The sequence below is a fragment of the Cololabis saira genome, chromosome 23 (assembly GCF_033807715.1).
Source record: "Cololabis saira isolate AMF1-May2022 chromosome 23, fColSai1.1, whole genome shotgun sequence".
Lineage (NCBI taxonomy): Eukaryota > Metazoa > Chordata > Actinopteri > Beloniformes > Belonidae > Cololabis > Cololabis saira.
This window is the reverse complement of record NC_084609.1, coordinates 32,600,640-32,625,073: the sequence shown is the minus strand read 5'-3', so window position 1 is coordinate 32,625,073 and position 24,434 is coordinate 32,600,640. Positions and strand designations below refer to the sequence as shown.

The 24,434-nt window shown below is 40.2% G+C and overlaps 2 protein-coding genes across 5 annotated transcripts in view; one reads left to right on the top strand and one right to left on the bottom strand.

Moving 5' to 3' along the window:
* The window catches only part of ppp6r2a (protein phosphatase 6, regulatory subunit 2a), a 46,748-nt gene extending 36,321 nt beyond the window's left edge, over window positions 1–10,427 (bottom strand). For both annotated transcript variants that reach the window (XM_061714944.1, XM_061714945.1), the window contains exon 1: window positions 10,049–10,427. The gene's annotated coding sequence lies outside the window, so the exon portion shown is untranslated. The remainder of the gene's footprint in view (window positions 1–10,048) is intronic.
* Window positions 10,428–11,934: 1,507 nt separating this feature from the next.
* On the top strand, window positions 11,935–21,273 carry cbll1 (Cbl proto-oncogene-like 1, E3 ubiquitin protein ligase). Of its 3 annotated transcripts, none has more exons than XM_061714544.1 (6): window positions 11,935–12,026; window positions 12,807–12,953; window positions 17,463–17,569; window positions 17,756–17,839; window positions 17,925–17,998; window positions 19,318–21,273. In XM_061714544.1, the coding sequence occupies exons 1-6, from the start codon at window positions 12,014–12,016 to the stop codon at window positions 20,336–20,338; spliced, it is 1,446 nt and encodes a 481-aa protein (XP_061570528.1). In that variant the 5' UTR covers window positions 11,935–12,013; the 3' UTR covers window positions 20,339–21,273. The 3 variants fall into 3 exon arrangements, with proteins under 3 accessions (XP_061570528.1, XP_061570526.1, XP_061570527.1); XM_061714542.1 differs by having other exon boundaries at window positions 12,807–12,971; XM_061714543.1 differs by having other exon boundaries at window positions 12,003–12,042; window positions 12,807–12,971.
* The last annotated feature ends 3,161 nt before the right edge of the window (window positions 21,274–24,434 follow it).

Here is a 24,434-nt window from a genome sequence, read left to right as displayed (position 1 = left end):
GCAATGCAAACTACTCCATGACTGTATTTGCATATGAATGAGCCTGCTGAGCATGCGCAGCGGCTTCCTGCAGCCAGTTTGGGCGTCAGGATGAATGAACGTGTCGAGCCGCCGTGCCACTAAATTTCACGGAGACTGAGATGGAGATGTTGTGGATGAGGTGGAAGCAGGAAAACCACATTATTTGGTGGTCACAGTAAAAGTATAAATAGTATATAAATAGTATAAAATAAAGCGAGTGAGTGGCAGCACGACGTTGCTGCGCTAAACACAAAGTGGTGTGATTTGAAGGTGGAGGCCAAGAGGTACGGAGCCCCTAAAGGGACATATATATATATATATATATATATATATATATACACACACACACACACACACACACACACACACACACACACACACACACACACACACAGGGCAGACTAACTTTTTTCACTAGGAGCACAGTAGCCCCTAACTGAAAATTTTTAGGGGCACAATCAGAAATTTTAGGAGCGCACATCGTTTATCGACACGCTAACCAAATTTTTACATTATTACAACATTTCAGTGTATTAGTAATACGTATTTCATAATAGATTAATGAATTACCACAATGTGCTGTTTCAAATGCAGTGTTACATTTTATTGTGCACTTTTAAAGATGCCGCAACATAAAGTAAACTGACAGCACCATTGCTGTCATTATATATTAAAAAAAACATACATTCACAAGATTAAAAAGTGCTTGGTAACAAAGTGCTTAGTAACCTTTCAGCCATGAATTTAACTGTTAAACACAGTACTTAACAAATGTACAAATATTGGGGGTACTGGCCAATAACATTTCCCTACTTTTGTCTTTACTAAAACCCTGAACTTACACCAGTTGACCAAATTCACTGCCTTCACTCAAATAACTAAGGATCTTACCAAGAAATATTCTTATTTCTAACCTAAAAATGCCATTACACCTGATAACACACATCACTTAAAAGGTTAGGTGTTTTTCCCACGTGTTAAAATTTAACTTTCATTTGTGTCAAGCAAATTTTAAGTTCTAGTTACGTTTTAAGTTAGAGTTTTGGCAGTGTTCAAAATAAAATTATGAGACCTGCTGTATTGGAAAACATTTTCTTTTAGTTAAAACTGTAGCGGGAACAGATGTTTAGAGAAACCTATGTATGTACCGGGTGAAGGCTGATTTATGGTTCCGCGTTACAACAACGCAGAGCCTACGCCGTAGGCTACGGCGGCGGCTCTGCGTCGATTTAAGGCGGAACCATAATTCAGGCTTTAGGGGAACATATCGGAGAACAACCAGAAGAATATAGAGTGGATTAAAAATAAAAGTTAAGCACTGAGCTACATGTGTCTCCCGTCTGGGCCATTGCAGACTCATTGCCTGAGCATGATGTTACTAAAACCAAACATATCCGCCGTCTCCTTCTTTTAACTTTATGTGCGCGGCGCAGCGCGTTGTGTCGTTGTGACACTGGCAAATTTACTGGTCGCACGTGTGCGAGTGGACATGAAATTCAGTCGCACATACTCAAATTTTGGTCGCAAAATGCGAGTATTTGGTCGCAGTCTGGAGCCCTGATATATAATGAGTTTTACGTGCGCGCGTGAAACCTTTAAGGCTGATTTATGGTCCCGCATCACACCAACGCAGAGCCTTCGGCGTAGGTGCGCGTCACCGCGTACCCTACAGCGTAGGCTCTGCGTTGGTGTAACTCGGAACCATAATTTAGGCTTTACACACGCGTGTAAAACTCATTTTATATATATAAAAAAAAATCTGAGTCCCTTTAGGGGCTCCGTAGAGTGGCCCGGCACTCATTTGTTCTGTCCTCAGTCACTCTACGGTTGTCGCGGTGGGTGAAGGAGGTTCCCGGCGTGTCCTGCACCGCGGCTGCAGCAGCACCAGAGTCCTGACTGACGCCGAGCTTCAAACACAGAGGGACACGATCAGCGCTATTATATTATATTATAAGTCTGATATGTGATGACATTAAAAGTATGACATGAATCTGGCTTCATTTCACCACCTCACCGCCTGCGTCGCCAGTTCCCCATATCTTAAGTATGTTCCTACGGGAGGGTCGGCGTATTTTTCGGTTAGTTTTTTTTTTTTTTTTTAAGATCCCAACCTTTGCGTAGAAGGTGGCGTGCGCATCTTTCAAGCCCTGTTTTGTGCGCAAGCGAGCTTTATAAATGAGGCCCCTGGTCTTTTAAAACAAATGTTTATTCACCTGCATTGTGGATGAGAATTTACATTTGAATTAAATACAATTTAAGCCATCATTATGCCCAGTGTTTATTGGGCACATATCTTTGGGCAAATGGAACGTGATTGCTTTAGTGATCTCGACATGTCTTTGTGAGGTGGATGGATACGGTGACGCGCTGTACAGGCTTGTTGTTTTAAGTTTGTGATTGTTTTTAGGCGGTTGAACAAGTTGTGTTGGCTTGTGGCACAGAAACAACTTTAGAGCACTCTTTGCATTTTATGTGTTCCTGGTTAAAGCAGCACAATGTAACTTTCAGCTTTTGTTGAGTTTGGTGGCTCCTTTGGACAAAAGCGGTAGTGCTTTACCAGAAAGAACACTACATTTCCCATGAGCACCAGCGTACTGCCGGAAAGATCCTGTCCCCGTCGCGTGCATTTGTTTTGATAGTGAATGAAGATGGGACGGACTTTCAAAACTACTTTTCTGTTTCACCAAGTGAACAGACGGAACGCAAAAAAAAAGATGTTAAACTGCTGGGAAGGAACTGGAATTTACTAGGATACCTTAAACAAGGAAGCCAGGGAGCGGTACATGGAGAAAATAATGATTATTAACGGTTTGGGTTCATATGAAATCCCTATCAAAGAGTGGAGCTCCGATGAGGATTTACTGCCGCAGTTCTGCACAACCCACGTCTTAGGCTACCTTGTTTAGGAGTGTTTGGCAGCTGCTTTGGTAAATGTTTGACTCGCCATGTGTTTCAATAAATTACTTTCATAGTACAACATACAGTACATGTTTTGTATCACTCTAACTTCTCTTTTCTTTTTTTTGACTGCTATATTATGCTGAAGAGGCTCCGAGGCGTGAGCAATATTTTTGTTTTCCTCGTGAGATTATTTTTTTTCCTCTGCAGCTACAAATAGAGTTAATATTTTTTCCTCAACAAACTAGTTTTATCTGAATATTGGGGTTAATCGCACCGCAGAGAGCTGGCCAGCAACTGCATTTAGCTGGAGAAGTGGGGAATAAAACCCGTGTTTTGATCCGACCCGGTCTGTGAGTGTTTGTTTGTGATCATGTGTGGAAGGTTATGTTGGTCGTTACAGCCGCGATCCAACCGAGCTGACGACTCTTTTTTACTCTGTTATCTCAGATACTTGGTCTCCGTGGTTCTGCCTCCGAGCAGGAAAGCGGTGAAAAGTTAAACCATTAGCGATCTTTTCCCCACGTCTGTTGTGTGTGGAGCTGCTGCAGCTACAACACAGCAACGGGTTACCAGCTTCTGCTGAGCTCTGCGCTCCAAGCCCCGCCCATTTTTCGTCTGGACTACGAATCGGGAAGAAGGGGGAAATGACGTATGCCGTAAAGCAGTCAAAGCCGTATAAATGGGTAGTTTTTTAGTGTGGAAGGGTTCCTACCATGTTCCTCAAAGTTACATAGTGCCAGTGAAGGCGATACAGACCCCTCAGACCATGACAGAGGTGTCATTAAACCTGTTGGAAGTTAATGTACCATCACAATGACTCTGGAAATATTAGATTAAGGTGGAAAAGTTACATAGTGCTGCTTTAACATCACTCAACCTAAATCCGAAATATTTCCAGACAACAGATGACGATCCGAGTAGAGGGACAAGCAGATCGTCTTCTACTGTAGCAGACATTTAAAAGTTTTGACTTCTCTTTTAGCTGCAAATCCAGACCGTCTCCAGTAAAATTCAGGCGAGTGAGGTGACGCGCAAGGCGAAGCAGACGGCATGATGTGATTCAAGTGTTCTCTTATGGCGCTTTTCCACTAGTACCTACTCAGCAAGCCTCTTCTCGCCACGCCCCCGTCTTGCGCTTCTCCACTACGGGCCGAGGCGGGTGGAGCTGTGCCAAGTATGTACTTTTTCTGTACCTACTCTGCCGAGGTTCTAAGTGGCTGAATCGGCCCTGTATCTGACGTCATCACCCTCCACGCCACTGATTGGTCAGGGGGCGGGGCCGTCAGACGTTTGAATCAGGAAGCGGAAATCAGAGCGAGAGCAGCCCGTATGGGCTCAAATTAATGCCATAAGTATTTTGTATCTGTAAATAAACTATGTACTTGTAGAAATATTTTGTGCGTGTGCAAAAAATATTTGTACTTGCAAAACATATTTGTACTTGTAGAAATATTTTGTGCGTGTGAAAAAGATATTTGTACTTGTACAAAAATTTTGTGCGTGTGAAAAAAATATTTGTACTTGCAAAACATATTTGTACTTGCAAAAAATATTTGTACTTGTAGAAATATTGTGTGCGTGTGAAAAAAATATTTGTACTTGCAAAAATATATTTGTACTTGCAAAAATATTTTGTGCGTGTGAAAAAAATATTTGCACTTGCAAAAAATATTTGTACTTGTAGATACAAAGCTACAAACTTTTTTTCAAAAGCTACAAACTTTTTTTTACAACTACAAGATATGGTAGTGTTTTGACGTGCCAAAACTAAGCCAATCAGCGATCTCTGGCACAGGTTTCAAAGCGTTTCTGGAGAGTTAATCAGCACATTGCATCGCCTACTGACGTCGCTGCCATATTGGATGTGGCAAGACTGGGCTGCAAACTAATACAAGTAAATGGACTTATTTTCATAAAGGACCTTTCTACAAAGAAATGTACGTACGTACGTAAATTTCTTTGTAGAAAGGTCGTACGTACGTATATCCCCCCTCACAAAAATAGAGACATATTATTTCATCAATAAAACAAATTAAAAAAAAAATCAAATAACAAAATAACATACTCTCACCTGAAATGAGCTGGGATAGGTTCCAGCAGACCCCCGTGACCCCGCAAGGGATAAAGCGGGTATAGATAATGGATGCATGGAAAATAACATACCGGGTATTTGAACCATTTTTCAGACAATAAAATAACAATAACAATAAAATGTAATGTAATGTATAAAAATGTAAAATATGCTTTGTTAATGAGAGAATATGTATCTCTATTTTTTCTTATTTTTGTGAGGGGGGATATATATTGTTTTTCGGCACTACCTTGTTCTCTATAGCTGATATAACATGAATTACTCCTATGTGGGATCAATAAAGTTCTTATTTTTGCCATCTGAGAAAATTAAATACATTATATTTGGTGTCTAACCGTTTCCCAAGTATATTAGTGCGTGTGTGAATGAATAAATGAGACGTAAAACGTAAATTTCTTTGTAGAAAGGTGCTTTATGAAAATAAGTCCATTTACTTGTATTAGTTTGCACCCCAGTCTTGCCACATCCAATATGGCGGCGACGTCAGTAGGCAATGCAATATGCTGATTAACTCTCCAGAAACGCTTTGAAACCCGTGCCAAAGATCGCTGATTGGCTCTTAGTTTTGGCACGTCAAAACACTGCCATAACTCGTAGTTGTAAAAAAAGTTTGTAGCTTTTGAAAAAAAGTTTGTAGCTTTTGAAAAAAAGTTTGTAGCTTTGTAAAAAGTTTGTAGCTTTTGTAAAAATGTTTGTAGCTTTGTATCTACAAGTACAAATATTTTTTGCAAGTGCAAATATTTTTTTCACACGCACAAAATATTTCTACAAGTACAAATATTTTTTTCACATGCACAAAATATTTCTACAAGTACAAATATTTTTTGCAAGTACAAATATTTTTTGCAAGTACAAATGTTTTTTTCACACGCACAAAATATTTCTACAAGTACAAAGTTTATTTACAGATACAAAATACTAATTAATTTGAGCCCATAAGCCCGCGGCTTCCTCATTTTATCCGACAGGCAATGGCAGCGCAAACGTCTGTTTCATGATCCAACTCTGAGGTGCAGAAGTTCATAAACCTGGGGGCTGAGGAGAGAATTAAAAAAGGGATCTAGACGGGCGATAAGGAATGACCAGATATACCAGGTGCTCGGTCAATTCCCAGCCGCTCGCGGCTACCAGCTGATTTCTCATCAGCGCCGACGAACAAAATTTTTAAAAAGGCGTTGCTGGTTGAAGCTTCTCTCACTCTCATTTTTTAACTTGATATGGAACACAAGCCACAGACCCAGCAGCACATCTATCATCTCCTCCAGGTTCTACATCTTTAGTGTTGTTGTCTTCTCTGTTTAGATACACAATCAAATACGTCACAGCAGCTTCGCTCCAACCTCCTACTTCTCACCACTTCTCACCTGGGCATCTAGAAACAAACGAGGACGAGGCGTGTCGAGTCGGGGCGCGACAGTGGCCTCATGTGAGCATGTTATTTGCATTGCAAACGGCGCAGGAAACGTAAATTGTTTTTCATAATAATCACACAATCACGTAATTTTGATCGTGGGAAGCCAAAATAATGATTGCGATTAAAATTCGATTAATTGTTTAGCCGTACCAAAAAGACTATAGTTTTATTTCATCAGTTCAAATACCATATTCTCATTTCTTTTCGCTTGGCATCAAGCATGTGGCAGCTTGCAAACATTTGTTAATCATGGACCCAAAACTAAAGCATGACAGCGTTTTCCTCCTTTTTCTTCTCCTACTTTCCTGAAAAGGATCTTTCCTTGCACATTCATTACTATATGCAGTGTTTCCATATGACATATATTTACAGAGTAAATATTGCAATTAAAACTTGCTGAGCTCTACTTATGGAAATTGAGGAATAAAAATCAAATTATTTCCATAAGTAACAGCGTTACATATCTTTAGATTCACTATTAGCTGCCTAGTACTAGATAATACTGTTAAATACCTGGCACTAACTTTATGCCTGGTGCTAGCTAGCTCCATAATCTGAGGCAACATGTGATGCTAGTCATGATTAACATTAGCTAATGTTGGTCCAAGCTAAAGACTGTGTTGCTACAAAACTATTACAATTGAATAACTTACGGTAATGCCAGCAGAGTTAAGCATTGTTCCCTTTTTTTAAACCTTAAGGATAAAATCTAGACATCCTAAGTGATCTTTTGCATTTGGCAGCTTAATCAAAAGCAGAGATTCAGCTTTGTTTGGATTTTGGAAAAAGGAATAAACTGCATTGCCCGTATTTGCTGAATAACTACAAGAAGACTGCCAGACGATTTTTTCTGGTTGCACTGTAAACCTACACAGTCAAATGAATAATCTAACAGTATATTTTTGAAAAAAAAATCGAAATAAATCAAGGTTACAATATTACTGATTCTGTTGGTTAGTTACACTCAGTTAATTTACATTCACAGTTTAGTCTGTGCTTATACGACTCCTTTCATTGGGACAAGTATCCATGCACAAAAAAGAGATTGGTTTACCAAGTATGCCGCACAATATGTGCCATTATTTCCCATTTTCAACATGTTAACAATGACAGACAACCAAAACAACAGATGAAACATTGCTTTACCTGGTAGCAACAATTAAAAAACATTTCCATTGAACTAAACAGAGTTACAGCTCTGTATATTTTATATATCCTGTATGTTTTCGTTTTATTTTATTCTCCATTTCACTCTATTGGCTTCTTCTACCGCTTCCGGGTTAACGCCCAGGGTGAGAACTGTGGCGCATGTAGGTCAATTCCATTTCTATTTGAACATTTACATGCAGGAATTAGCTCAACTTCAACCACCTTATCTGTGTCCATAGACTGCTAGTGAGACGTTTGTCATGTAAACATATGGACTGGGGTGCTTTAAGACTGTAAAATTGGTTAATTAGAACCATATGTATTTTTTTTATTGTGTCTATTTAATTAATTTTCCTTCAGGGGTTAATGTGTTCTGAATTTGAATTAAATATCTAATGTTCGATACTTTAGATGTGGCCCACAAAATACTGAAAGAATATTTTTAATGCAAATAACACACAGATTTTGTTTGATCTTTGTAAAAATGTATTCAAGGCCAAAAAACAAAAGCAAAAGAAAAAAATATTGGTTAAATGTGGTTTGCATTTTTTTTTTAAACATATACTTTGTGTCTGTTGATCTAGACCAGTGTCTCCCAACCTGGGGTCCGGGCCCCCCCTGGGGGGCGCCAGAGATCTCTGGGGGGGACGCAAAACTTTGTCTGCTTTGAGGATATGCAGTTGTACAAATTATATTTACACATGTTAAATAAATAAAAAAATCATAACACACCTAATGGAATACTGTAATCCAAGTCTGTATAAACCCACTTAGAAATATATTTTGGTCATTTTAAAATATTTTAAGTTTTTATTTATCAGGATAAAAACTTAAAAACGTATTATTATATAATTATTCAATATTTAATCATATACTACTACTCCGACAGGTTGTTAAAGGAAAAAGGTTAAAAAAAGTTGCCCTCATATTAAAAGAGACATTTTTCAGAAATATTTTTATGTCCTTGCAATTATTTTTTGTGCGTATTTTATACATTGGTGACACAAAAGGAAGGTGAGAAAATCAAAGTACATGGTAAACCAAAGAGAAATGTATAAAAAAAAACATAATTAATGTTCATTTTTTCAATTAAAGGTTTGTAACGAATAACTTTACTCTTTTGGTGCCAATACGTACGGGTCGGGGGGCCCGGCTGGTCTTAGACACAAGTAGGGGGGACAAGGAAAAAAGGTTGGGAACCACTGATCTAGACAATGCTTACTGAATTTGATCACTAGGGAGGGTTCTCATCACGTCTTTCTTTTGGCAAAAAAACAGCAAAAGACAGAGCTTGTATTTCAGATCGTATAATACATGCCCATCGGACTTTGATAATATTTTATTCCCACAACAAACCAAAGATTGTTGGGTTAATCTAACTATGTCTGCAACAAGAGTGTATGCTTAAATAAATGCTAACTGACGTCCCATAGTCTTGGCATGAAATGCACATCAACTGACTCGCTGTAGGAGCTCATATTTCTGTTTACTGCAACTCCACTAAGACAATAATCACTCTGCTCTATCGTCGCACCAATATCACAGAATTAACTTAACTACAGAATTGACTCAACTACAGAATTAACTTAACTACATAATTAACTTAACTACAGGCCAAACGCAACTCCTAATTTCGTCTCGTATCTCAGAAACGTCTTAAATGCTGCCGACTTCAGGCAATTATCTGAATTAATCATCCCACCGAAAGCACAAAAAATTGCTAAAATATAAGTATCATTTAAAATGATTATAATTGTGTGGAAACTGGAATATCTTCGTGGGCAACAAATTAAAAAAAGAACCTAACTTAATGTTATGTTCTATGTAGTTGTGTGAACTTAGCACTTCAACAAACAAACACTAGTTTCTTCATAAACGTTCACTTTGGGTATACAGGACTGTCTCAGAAAACTTGAATATTGTCATAAAGTTCTTTATTTTCTGTAATGCAATTAAAAAAACAAAAAATGTCATACATTCTGGATTCATTACAAATCAAGTGAAATATTGCAAGCCTTTTATTATTTTAATATTGCCGATTATGGCTTACAGTTTTAGATTTTGATTCCCAGAATATTCTAATTTTTTTAGATAGGATATTTGAGTTTTCTTAAGCTGTAAGCCATGATCAGCAATATTAAAATAATAAAAGGCTTGCAATATTTCAGTTGATTTGTAATGAATCCAGAATTGTGACATTTTTGTTTTTGTAATTGCATTACAGAAAATCACAATATTCTAATTTTCTGAGACAGTCCTGTACAGTTTCAAAGTTGGCGTGTAATTCGCTGACTTTAACTTTAGTTCCTCCTCCCTGTATCAGCTGTAGAGCTGTTTAGCTGCTGACTGGTGTCGTGTCTGAGCGGAGTTAGACACATCAAACAGCTGGTTAACTTCAGTTGACTTTTGTTGATCAGGACTTAACATTATCCACTTGTTCGTACTAATGGCGACCTTTGAGAAACCCTTACCTTTGAATGAAAGTCCCCGCCGTTCCTTCCCTCCCCGTTTGGTTCCAGGTGGAACTGGCCGCCAGGTATCCAGCTACAAAGTGTTTCTGTGTTGGGTAACTCGTTAAAGTGATGGGATGTTTTGCAGAAGGGGTTAGTCTGCGACAACACAGGCTAGCTCCACTTGGCTAACGTTAGTCAAATGTTCCGTTAAAGGCTAAAGAAACCCAACAGTTCTTCTGCATTAACAACTACCGTGCACACTAGCTCTGTGTTTTGTCTAGCTGTATGGGGTGGGATTCCTACTCACGAAGAAAAGTATTCAAGCGCGGGGCTAAGTTTTAGCATGCAAAGTAGGAAAAACTCTGTCAGAAACCTCCAGCAAAATGGCGAAGGTTTCGAGAACGCGCGAGACCCGGGGACGCGCGCGAGACCTGTGGGGTAGCGCGCCGACACCCGGGGACGCGCCGAGACCCGGGGACGCGCGTTGACTTGTCACTGAGCTTTCATGCAGCTAAAGACGAGTCAAAAAAGACTTAAAGTTTGTTGACACAGAAATGAAGAGCCCTATTTCATATATATATATATATATATATATATATATATATATATATATATATATATATATATATATATATATATATATAAACTTTATTACGGGCTCTAGACCCAATATCAAGACATACAACATAAAAAATAAATAACAACTACATAAACACATAAAAACATACTCTTATTCATGATTCATATATATATATATATATATATATATATATATATATATATATATATATATATATATATATATATATATACGGTACGGTATATGTGTATATATCATTTTATATATATAATAATTTAGTAACCTCGGTGTTATAAACAATTCAAATTTGTAACATTTAGTAAACAGATTAAATTATATATATCATATCCTTTATGTGTCAGAAATTGCAGAGGTTTCTTCCGAACATTAGAACCGTTTTGATTTGACATTTTACAGAAAATGAGACAAACTTGAAAAATTAAATACACATCTCATAACTGACTATTTTTTTCCAGTAACTTTTGTACTTCCTTCTCCTAAACACCTTGCTCATCTCCTCCCTCTAGCTCCTCGTATCCGCCCCATGGAGCTGCTGCGATACGTCAACGACGCCGCCATATTGGATGTGGCAAGACTAATACAAGTAAATGGACTTATTTTCATAAAGCGCCTTTCTACAAAGAAATGTACGTTTTACGTATCTTTTATTCATTCACACACGCACTAATATACTTAGAAAACAGTTAGGCACCGAATATAATATATTTAATTTTCTCAGATGGCAAAAATAAGAACTTTATTGATCCCACATAGGAGTAATTCATGTTATATCAGCTATAGAGAACAAGGTAATGCCGAAAAACAATATATATCCCCCGTCACAAAAATAAGAAAAATAGAGAAACATATTTGTTCATCAACAAAACAAATTTAAAAATTGTCAAATAACAAAATAACATATTTGAACAATTTTTCAGACAATAAAATAACATTTGAACAATTTTTCAGACAATAAAATAACATTCTTATTTTTGTGAGGGGGGATATATATTGTTTTTCAGCACTACCTTGTTATCTATAGCTGATATAACATGAATTACTACTATGTGGGATCAATAAAGTTATTATTTTTGCCATCTGAGAAAATTAAATATTATTATATTTGGTGCCTAACTGTTTCCCAAGTATATTAGTGCGTGTGTGAATGAATAAATGAGACGTACAACGTAAATTTCTTTGTAGAAAGGCGCTTTATGAAAATAAGTCCATTTACTTGTATAAGTTTCCAGCGCAGTCTTGCCACATCCAATATGGCGGCGACGTTGACGTATCGCAGCAGCTCCATGGGGCGTCTACGTTTATATGTCTTTGCTAGCTCCTCCCGCTAGCTCTCTCTGGGCTCGCTCGCTTTCCCACAATGCATCGCGCTCACTCTCTGGATCATGGACCAAGGCGGTAAGCAAGATGCGAAGTAGGACCAATGTTTGAAAAGTTTGTTTTTGTAACATGTTTCACGACGGGTTTATAGTTATAGCCGTGGCAGATCTTTAGATAAACACAACTTACCGTCCCAGAAGCATTTTTAACGGCATCCTGCCTTTTCTTACGACGTCAATGCTCCGTTATAGTTAGCATGGTTTCACTAAGCTACATTTGGCTGTCGACAAAACAATCTTAAAATAGCCCGTTTTCACTCGAAGAATTGTGTTATGGTTGATATAATAAAGAGGCTTGAATCTTATATTATAAGTGTTGATTCGATGACGACAAAGAATAGGAATTCTCTATATTTATTTAAGTTGGCGTTAAGCTAGCTGCGCCGTTGCTACCGCTCAAACATGAGCATGTTATTTTCTAAGATGTTATAGAATATCCTTAGTCTTTGTTGAGATTTACGTCCCCTTTGTGTTTTTTTTAATGCACACATCCTGTTCCCTAGCGTCAGGTAGAATCGATGTCATTTAAGAAACATTGTCCTATCTTCCTTTCTGAAGTTGTGAAGTGTTAGTGGTTAGTGCATCGCGTTTTTACCTCTGCGGAATAAATTATATATATATATATATATATATATATATATATATATATATATATATATATATATATATATTAAATAAATAGTATAGTTAAATATTTAGAAAATAAGTTTCTTACAATTTTGCTAAGTCTTTATTTTGCATTTTGTGGAGAGATTCCCACATGGCTTCACATGTTGATAATGTTATTTTGCATCAACAGACAATGATCTCCAAGGAAGTGACGGCTCTGGCAGTCTGGGCGGCCTGGACGTTCGCAGACGGATCCCCATCAAGCTCATCTCCAAGCAGCCCATCAGGAATAAACCTCCACCGCGCACCCAGAGAGCCGTCAGCAGACCCTGTAAAAGTGAGCCTGGAGAAGATGGTAAACATACTGGATTGTAGGGCATGTTTGCATTCTGTTTGGAAGAATATCATTTGAAACTTGACACAATCAACTGGACGGGCTTATTTCAGAAAGCAGGTTTTGTGCAAACTCTTGAGAATGACTGTGTGTACATGCAGTCAATAACCCTTTTAAAACCCGAATATTGGCAATAACCCGAATTTGCACGGCCATGTAAACACCAATAACCCCTTGGAATAACTGGAATTTGCTCATATTCAGGTTATTAAAAACCCGAATATGACCCCTGGGTTACTCCTTTTAAAACCCGAATATTGGGTCATGTAAACGCCAAACGGAATATCCCCATCAAACGGAACAGGAATTTGTTTTCTGCTCATGCTCTGTTCACAAGGAATCCTGGTCTTTTGAGTCCAGGAAGTTCTTCTAAACACGGAGAAACACAAGACCAGGAGGACACTAATCACTTCATAAATGTAATGAGAGATTTAAAAGAAGGTGAGCCAAAAGTTGCGCGAAGCAGCGTTTGTTTTGAATTTGGATACAGATAGAAGAAGCGGAAATGACAGGAATTGAGTCATGATGTTCTCCGCGCGTCGCTGGTTTGATCCAGATATCCCGAATGATTAATTACCAAGTAAACGGAATATTCCCAATGTTTCAGTAACCGGAATATTAGCAATAACCTGAATTTTGGACTGCATGTAAATGTAGTCATTGTTCAACCTACAATTTGGGAAAATATGGGTTTTCCATTTCAGATGGTGGTGTAACTTCAAATAGAGAAAAAGGTTTAACTCAATCAATAAATGTAAATTTTAGAGCTGCAACAATGAGTCGATATAATCGATTACGTAAATATGCCGACTGGGTTGCATGCTGCATGTACATGTGTTGTTTGAGTCTAAAAAGGTGAGACTTTGTTTTAATCCATAATGAGATAGTTCTCAAACTTTAATGAACATCATCCAGCAAACGCCTGGGGCTATTCTTGTTCATCTCTAGTTTCCCAACATACACCATAGACTAGTGATGCACCGAAATTAAAATTTGTGGCCGAAACCGAAAATAATAATAAACACTTGGCCGAATACCGACTAACATACCGAACAATGGTTCTTCGCAGTTTTTCATTTATTTTGCCAATTTTTTCACCATTGCATAAATCAAAAATCTCAATCCCTTTCCCATACAAGTAGTCTACCTAATTATTTATATTATGGTATCATATCTCCATTTCTCTTATGCACTCTTCAGTGCTTTTATTTTTTTTATTGCTTTTATGTTAAATACAGCTTATTATTATTATTACTATTATTACCTGCATGCCATCTGTGCCTAGTCAAGAAAGCGGCCATTGGTCCTCCAATATTATCGCTCCTGGTGATGGGGACTTCTGACAGATAACCATCTAACTGTTGAGCAGTTGCGCTTGTCGTCTGCCTGACATCTGGGTTATTTTCTTGGAGGATCTCTTCAAACATATCAGACAGTGAGGGTTCTCCATCGCATCGGTAGTACGGGTCCTTTTCTCTGCGCTCTCTCCCCGATCTCCTGCGCAGTGCGTCCCGTGACCGTCTCCATCACCAAGCGGTTTCCCAAATCCAACTCAGCCTGGATCATTTTTTGTGTCCTCTGCTTTACATACAGAACCGGTTGGATCCTACTCATACTCCTACTTTCCATTTTTGTAATGTTTAGTGGCACTTTAATGGCACCTGAATGAAATTAAACTGTTAACAACATTACAAATAAAAGTGATACTGCACGCAAATACAATTGTTGAGATACTCCAGAGGCAAGGACCATTAGACAGTAGCAGCCAATGTGGAAAGGTTTATTAAAATGCATTAAAGGTATAGTCTGTGATCGTATTAAAAAAACATTTATTGTTATACTGGGTGAAATGGTCCTTCCATCCTCAGAATAGCCAGTGAATAATGTGTTCAGAAAAAGGAAAGAAAAACATCCGACCTCTCTGACAGCTTTAATCCTGTAAAAACTCTGACCAATCTGTTATTTGCGCACCGAATGGCACGGATTGGTCAGAGGATTGGCAGGGGGGAAAGAACCAATCGGATGCCTTCATTGTAAGTCCCGCCCACGTCCCCCTCTGTCCCATGCGCGTACTCGTCTCTCTGCTTCCAGCCTGCCACTCTGCTTCCAGCCCCCGTGTCCACTTCCCACAGGTCTTCCTCAGAGTGTCCCAGTGTAAATTATTCTACATCATAGAGGCTTTCCCGTAAAATCAAAAAGTAGACATACCTTACCTTATTACCTTATTATACCTTACCTGGTATAAAGTGGGCGCTGCAGACACGAGCAATTTTTCTTATGTCCTCATTCTGGCCCCCACGTTGATTCGCCTGCAGCCACAGACGCCACTGGTTGCTCTGAAATGGTCGTGATCCTGTCGAGGAAAAAAAAAAAAAAAACTTTAGAAAGCTTGAAAATGAGTGTTTGAAAATGTAAAACCCGAAATAAAGTTTTGAAAGTCTAAAAAAAAAAAGTTTTGAATCTCTGCAAGCATAATTTTGTACCTGCATTTTTATTTTTCGGAAGTGCACCATGCTTTAGCCTCAACAGTTTCAGAGATTCAAACCTCTTGTTGCACCCTTGCTGTTTTTCAATCTTACATTTCCAGACTTTTAAATATGGCACTGTTCTCCCACCATATTATGTTTGCAAAAAAATTGAAACCTTGTAATATGAGATCTGAAAACTAGGCAACTCTCCAACATTCACCTTTCTGAGTTTCGTCCACACAGCTGCGAGGTTGTGATCACATGCTTTTTGGCAGTGTTTTCTCTCTGCTTTTCAATTTGAAACTCTGGAACTTACCATGAAAAAAAAACCCCACCTAAACAGCTCCGGGGGAAAGGACCCAATTAATCCTACAGTATGGATGTGCTGTTCCTCTACTAGGCAGAGTTTAGGCTGATTACATTTCAGACTAGTCCAGTATAAAACAGTCTAGAGTGGACCGCAGCATGAAGAGCTGATGCAGTTGTGTGCTCACTCTTGTGTCAAATCACAGCCTTATAATCGCTCACGTTGCAATTTCAAAATCGCATTTTATGATATTGCGATATCGCAAATGCGATTAATTGTTAAGCCCTACTAGATTCTACCACTTGTTACTCATACCATATACCAGCTATCACTTTGTCACTGCCATCTCTAGAATTTTGTACATTCTCAAAAGTTTGGGCAGTTTGGGAATAATAATGATGGTTTAGATTTATATTGCGCTTTTCAAAATACTCAAAGTGCTCTCAGTGGTCCAGTGCTCCGTACTTGCTGAGGGGAAACTACATGTAGCCAAAACTGCCCTGGGGCAGAGTGACGTGGCGGCCAATCCACACCAACTGACCACCACCGGAACATTCATCCAACATTCACACCGCCGGAACATTCATCCAACATTCACACCGCCGGAACATTCATCCAACATTCACACCGCCGGAACATTCATCCAACATTCACACCGCCGGAACATTCATCCAACATTCACACCGCCGGAACATTCATCCAACATTCACACCGCCGGAACATTCATCCAACATTCACACCGCCGGAACATTCATCCAACATTCACACCGCCGGAACATTCATCCAACATTCACACCGCCCTCACTGGGGGGCAAGGAGGGGGAATTGGACAAGGACACAAAGACAGATGACTGGGGGGGTGGGATTCAAACCACCAATTCTTGAATAACTGGACGAGCTGCTCTACCACCTCCCATCATGGAATTTTTCTTACTGAATGATAGAAACAAAATAAATTGGTGCCAGTCTTGTTATTCTGTACGTAGATCTTGCACCATACTTGAAACATTGATCCAGTGTAGAGGGCTGCGTTGGGATCGGCTCCCACCGGGTCCCGCGGGACCCAACGCAAATCTGGCGGGAGCGGGCGGTTTGAACTCTCCTGCGGGCGGAACGGGCGGCTAAAAAAAAACAATGCGGGATCGAGATGTAGCCTAGCGACAAGGTGGAAATCAATGAGGTGGAAAATAAACCTCAAACAAGGTCTTTACTAAACAAACATGAAGCAAAGCAAGTCAGATATTTGGAGAAACTGCTTTAGTGTCTGTGGAGCATGTTTGAAGAGACGAGGGATTGGAACCTCAGTCGGTCAGCAGCTTCTCTTCCTCCACAGATATGTAATGGCCAAGCAATGAATTTGTTAAATTACAGTAATTCGTTCCATTCATTAACATTGTTTATTTTATGTTATTTATTAGTGTTATTTGAGCCACTCACAGCTACTCTCGTTGCTGTAACCACCATCACATAATTGATGCTGCGCAGAAGGCCAGTTTTGCGGGAGAGGGCGGGAGTGGATGTAAACACTGCGGGAGCGGGCGGGAGTGGTCAGAAATGCAGCGGGAGCGGGATGAAGAAAACAGTCCCACCGCGCAGGGCTCTAATCCAGTCTGAATTTCAAGGCATCTTTGATTTTATCACTGAGTCAATATTAAGTGTCTTACTTCTGTTTTACAGATAAATTTGGCTTCAAGCAAGAAGACAGGTTTGATTGTGGCACTAAAGCTGGTGATGTATTTGCAAATCAGAGAAGATTTCCCCAGCCATTGTTTTGGGACTATAAGGTACATCTTTTAACTCAATGTATTGTATCTATAATATCTACCTTTCATTACGTACATCAGCAACACAGTAAAATATGAGAACAAACAATATAAGCAATAGGTTTTGTTTTTTTTCCAATCAAATTATATGTCTATTTGAATATATTTTAATGACTTTGAACTTGTCACTTGTTACTTCTCCAACAGTTAAATTTGATTGGGGAAAGAGATGAGATTCCTATTCACTTCTGTGACAAATGTGGTCTACCTATTCAACTGTATGGACGGATGGTATGCAATTTCTTCTCTTGTTTTTTTCTCTCACATAATTATAACAGTGATTTTCATGTCTAATTGTTCTCCTCTGACTTTTTAGATTCCCTGCAAACATGTTTTTTGCTATGATTGTGCTTTGCTTCATGAGAAGAAAGGAGAGAAAATGTGCCCAGGGTAAGACATTTGATCTTTTATCTGTTGTAATTTGTTGTATGGCTGGAACCTGCATTTTTGCAGGTGATATTAACACATCACAGAACGGCTGTAATGGACCACTATATAATACTTTAGGTCGTATTGCAGGTCTTGAGTCACAGATTTGATTTTGCATCAATAAAGTAAAGGGAAAAAAGTGGAATATTATTTTGCCTTAAAATAACGAACAGCATCCAGCGTTGCAAATGTTCTTACAACAAAACCATGCCTTTTTAAAAGTGCGAAAAAGGTGCTTCATTGTGTTACTGTCAGTGATAGTTGCTCATTTGGTTTAAAAAGCACCCTGTATTTCTGGGGCCTATTTCAGGAAACAGGTTTAGCACAAACTCTAACATTCGGATCTAGTGTCTCGTCTGTCCTTTTAACCTTGACCGACGCAGCGTAGCATCTTGATCTCGCCCCGCCAATAACTGGCCCCCGGGGGTAAACGTCACCCTCCGGGGGGGTAAACGTCACCCTCCGGGGGGTAAACGTGACCCTCCGGGGGGTAAACGTCACCCTCCGGGGGGGAAACGTCACAGTGGCTCCAGCCAGGTCTAAAGTTAACAGAACTAACACGAGGTGGCGTGACGTGGGAGACATTTGTTGATCAGGTAACCTCTTTACTTTTATTTTTGCAGCAGCAGTTAGATTACTGCATTCTTTTTTCCCCCTCAGCTGTTCACATTGTGACGCTTTGGATTGATATGTTCCATATGCCTGGGGATAGATACCTATCACCTCACAAGGAAGTTAGTTCTGACTGTACGTCTTCCTGTCTCGTCCCTCCTCTCCACATCTAAATTAGCTTTGATTGGATCGTGTTTCAGCTGGATATTTTCATCTAGTTTTTAATTAACAAAAATATCAATACGCTTGGATTGTTTTTGTCCTCATGCATTTGATTTATATTTAGTTATCAATGTTTTTATTTGGAGAAAATCCTGCCCTTTGATGAAAACTGATAAATTATTCATCATCAAAATTAACACCGATATTGTTATTATTATTATTGCACAAACCCATTACAGCTCTACTTCCCTGCAAAATATACTTTGATTTGAGATGCGTGATACTGAAAGGTTTACATACTTGATCCAGTTGAGTGAGTGTATATTATCCTCATCTCATCCATTGTCTATCGTTATCCAACTGATTGTCACAAAACATACATTTTTGACATTTTGACATAGTCAGAATTGAATTTACTAAAAGAGTTGTTTGATCCGGTTATGGAAGGTCGGTATCTAAATGTGTTTGGCTTTGAGTCAGTCCTGTTGTTTTGTTTGTGTGTTCAGCCTAACTCTGTACAACTGCACGGATCCGGTCCAGCGCATCGAGCAGTGCCAGCGAGGTTCCCTCTATATGTGCAGCGTTGTGCCAGGATGCAAACGCACCTACCTGTCCCAGCGAGACCTGCAGGCCCACGTGAACCACCGTCACATGAGGGCCCCCAAGTCCTCCTCGGGTCGCCAGGACCCCATGCACCTTCCCTCTGCTCCCGACGTCTCCGAGCGCTTCCGTGTGCCTCCCCCTCACCTGTCCAAGAACCACGTCCACCTCCCCAACCCCCTCCAGCACAGCAGCCACGACCCCTACAGCCAGCCCCCGCCCCCCACCCCTCACGAAGGCCCTCCTCCCACGTCTGCCTTGGGTCCTGAGACATTCCGTATCACCACGGTAACCACTCGTAAACACAGTAATCTCATCACGGTGCCCATCCAAGATGATTCTTCCTCCTCCTCCCGGGAACCTCTCTCTGGCGTGCCGGCCCCCAGCCAGCCCCCCCACCACCACCCGGGGGACTATCCAGGTCAGCCTCCTGTAGTTTCTCACTCTCACCACATGATGGGGCCACCGCAGCAGCACTTCGGCCCCCCTCCTCCCCCCCCTCCTCCTATCAGTCACCCCATGCAGCATCCTGCCCAGGCCTCCGGGACCCCTCACCTGGTCTACAACCAGGCCCCCCCTCCCCCCATGTCTACAGCTCCCCCACCTATAACCCCCCCACCAGGACACATCATGGGCCAGATCCCCCCATACATCAGCCACCCACCTCCAGGACCCCCCCCGCAGCACGCCGGGCCCCCCGTAAACGCGCCCCCACCTCATCATTATAACCCTAACTCCATGCAGCAGTTCCCTGAAGATCAGGGGACCCTCAGCCCCCCCTTTAACCAGCCCGGAGGGCTCAGTCCTGGGATGTGGCCTGCTCCAAGAGGACCGCCACCCCCACGGATGCAGGGACCCCCCCCACAGGGCCAGATGCCCGGGCCTCACATTCCGGACCAGGGTCGATACCGGCCTTATTATCAGTAAGATAAACTGGATGAACGGGCAACAGTCAGTCGTTCTGTTCCGTCTTACTGGTCTGACTAATGTGATTGTAAACCTCAGGGTTACAGGACGGATTACTTTGATTTGGATGAAACTGCCCTAAAATGTGCATGCAGTGCATATTTGACTTAACTGCTCCACGTCCCGCTGAACATACGAGTAACTGGAAGAGTAGGGACGTTCCCTTTTTTAGTAGCTCATGGTTGAAACCTTTGTATATATGTGGGGGGATGTCACTTGTACATTGTCAACAAATTTCAATAAATTGTTATAGCTGTATCTAGTTCATGTTTTTTGATCACATAGCTGATTAAATTATACCTGACTTAATTTGAAAAAAAAAAGCTTTCTGAGATCAGCTTTTCTGACTATCTGTCCAAGAAAAAAGTTTAGTTTAAAAAAAAAAAAAAGATGATGAAATAAAATATCTAAGTGTTACGTGAGTGGCAAGCAGTACATCATGGTCCAATCTCAAAACTATTAAGCTTTGAGAATGCTAAAATGTGCACAGTCTTACATTTTATTTCAATCTATTAATTTGTTTGTAAGTCATTCCTGATCTTTGTTATTGGGAATCTGCTCACAATTATTATATATATGCAGCTTCTCATTAAAGAATATTTATCTTTGGATTTTGACTGTTTTAGCAACAGGGTTGTTTTTGCTCGTATAAGTTCAAGGCATAATGTTGGGTAATGAAAATCAGTCTAAAAATGTTATCTTGTAACTCATTCTGAGGCCTGACCTAAGTGTGGACATCACATGTTTTGTTGTCTGTCATATTTCATTTCTTAACGGAAACCCAAAGGAACAAGAACATTACACCAGGTCTGAGAAGGTTAAGTTGTGTTCATCTTTATTTTTCCCCCCTACTAAATAACAGAAATTGAAATAAAATACAGTTTCTTTCACTTTAACTGCAGTTTCTTCATTTCTTTGATATTTTCATCCTGACTAATATATTTCACTGAGTTATTGAAAACTGAGTACTCGATTATACTCCACTGACGTAATACAGCTAAGGATTTATTGTAAAAACATTTCGTAAAGAGGAACCATAGTGGAGTCCAAATACAGCCTAGTGACGACAAATACTAAAAACTGTAATACATTGAACTGAAACATGAGGTGCTGTGAGGGACATAATTCTGAATTAGCGTTCATAAACATGAATTCCAACTCTTTTACACACTAACCTCTCACACTCGTGAAATATCTCATACACAGGTGAAATGCTCTTATACATACAACTGGAACTGTATCCACTCACAGATACTGAACTAGTGAAATCTGCTCATACAGTGAGAGTAAAAAGTATTTGACCCCTTGCTGATTTTGTTGGTTTGCCCACTAATAAGGACATGATCATTCTATACTTTTAATGGTAGATGTATTCTAACATGGAGAGACAGAATATCAAAAAGAAAATCCAGAAAATAACTTAGAATAATTTATTTTAATTTATTTGCATTTCGTTGAGGGAAATAAGTATTTGATCCCCTAGTATGCATTAGGAGTTCTGGCTTTCACAGACCAGTTATACACTCCCAATCAACCTGTTACCTGAATTGAAGACACCTGTTCTAACTAATCACTTGTATAAAAGGCACCTGTTCACTGAATCAGACAATCAGACAGATTCCAAACCCTCCAACATGGGTAAGACCAAAGAACTCTCTCAGGACCTCAGACACAGGATTGTTGACCTGCACAAATCTGGTATTGGCTACAAAAACATTAGCAAGATGCTAGGTATTAAAGTAACAACTATTGGTGCAATTGTGAGAAAATCTAAGAAGTTTAACATGACCATCAATAGACCTCGGTCTGGTGCTCCACAGAAGATTTCACCTCGTGGGGTGGCAAGGATCATGAGAACTGTGATAAATCGTCCTGCAACCACACAGAGGGAGTTGGTGAATGACCTCAAGGCAGCTGGGACCACAGTCACCAGGAAAACAATTGGCAACACCTTGCGCCGCAATGGATTAAAATCCTGCAGTGCCCGAAAGGTACCCCTGCTGAAGAAGGCACATGTGGAGGCCCGCCTAAAGTATGCCAATGATCACCTCAAAGATGCACAAAGTGATTGGGAGAAGGTTCTGTGGTCAGACGAGACCAAAATGGAACTATTTGGCCTGAACTCTACCCGTTGTGTGTGGAGGAAGAAAAATGCTGCCTATGACCCCAGGAACACTGTGCCCACCGTCAAGCATGGAGGTGGAAACATTATGTTTTGGGGGTGTTTCTCTGCCAAGGGCACAGGGCTACTTCACCGCATCAGTGGAAAGATGGATGGAGCCATGTACCGTGCAGTCCTGGGGAACAACCTCCTCCCCTCTGCAAGGAAGCTGAAAATGGGCCGCGGTTGGGTCTTCCAACATGACAACGACCCGAAGCATACAGCAAAGGCAACAAAGGAGTGGCTCAAGAAGAAGCACATTAAGGTCATGGAGTGGCCCAGCCAGTCTCCGGATCTCAATCCAATTGAAAATCTATGGAGGGAGCTGAAGGTCCGAGTTGCCAAGCGACAGCCCACCAACCTTAATGATTTAGAGAGGATCTGCAAAGAAGAGTGGGCCAAAATTCCTCCTGATATGTGTGCTAACCTTGTGGTAAACTACAACAAACGTCTGACCGCTGTGCTTGCAAATAAAGGCTTTGCCACCAAGTATTAAGTGCTTTTGGCTAGAGGGATCAAATATTTATTTCCCTCAATGAAATGCAAATAAATTAAAATAAATTATTTTAAGTTATTTTCTGGATTTTCTTTTTGATATTCTGTCTCTCCATGTTAGAATACATCTACCATTAAAAGTATAGAATGATCATGTCCTTATTAGTGGGCAAACCAACAAAATCCGCAAGGGGTCAAATACTTTTTACTCTCACTGTATATACAGTTGAACATTTTCCCTCATACACACACTGGTGAAATCCTCTCACAAACACAACTGAACATTTCTATTTTATTTTGATTGCTTGATAGAGCAAAGTCTTTTCAGCAGCCCATGACCATTCTGACTGAAGCAACAACTTAATATCTTATATATAGCTTCAGCAGAGACTCCAGGACAGATGTGCTGGATGACACTGCGGTCCAGCAGCCGTCATTTGTACTTACGTGGTCAAATCAGCCGCTCCTAAATGTTCATGTGCGCTCCTATTTCAGTCTTTACGGCAAATGAATGAATGCGGCTCAGAAATGGAAAGATGAGTTTGAGATAATGTAGATATGTTTTTTTCATATACCAATTTACACGCTCTTACTGTAAAAGAAAAGGATGAAACACTTTTTTCTTTTAAGATCTAAACATCAAACACCTTACTTTTCTAAAAAGGTCTGTCTCCTTTTTCGCTTAAAGGGGACCTATTATGGCATTTAAAGGAGCTTGAGGCAGGATTTATGAAAAAAATTCGTATACGTTTTAAGTTTTAAAAAGTAATAATGTCAGATGAAGCGTTCCAAACCAAAAAGAATGAGCCCTCTAGTGTATCTCTCCTTGAACAGGCTGTGTGCTGCAAAATGTGCTGCAATTCCGGCCCGGAATTTCCTGCGCTGTCCTGCAGATGTGACGTCACATGACGCTGCATGTGCGTTCTCCACGTTCTCCCGTGCCGGCTTCGCTGTTGGCTGCAGTACCCCAAACGGCCGTCGTGGCGAAGGGTGGCGCTATAGAGTCTAATTTCTTAAAAGGAGCCTCATGCTCCTTTAATGTATATTTTAAACAGGCCTTGAATGTCTTAAAAACAATCTAAAGCTTGTTTTTTCTACATAAAACAGAAATTAAGCCAGTGGGCCATGTCTCTTGTTTTACCGCTTCTAACCTCATTCTCTATGAGGGATTCTGAGGGGCGGGGCTATGATAATGAGGCTCTGTGCTGATTGGCTCGTGGATTCTGAGGGGCGGGGCTATGATAATGAGGCTCTGTTCTGATTGGCTGCCTGAATGACGTGTAGCAGGGGAGGGAGCAAAGCCTCTCCGGGCAGAAGAGCAGCGGCTCCGTACACAAAGCTTGTCCCATGCAAACGAGCGTCAGCGACAAACTCAATTCCATTGCTTTATTTTTTTTGTAT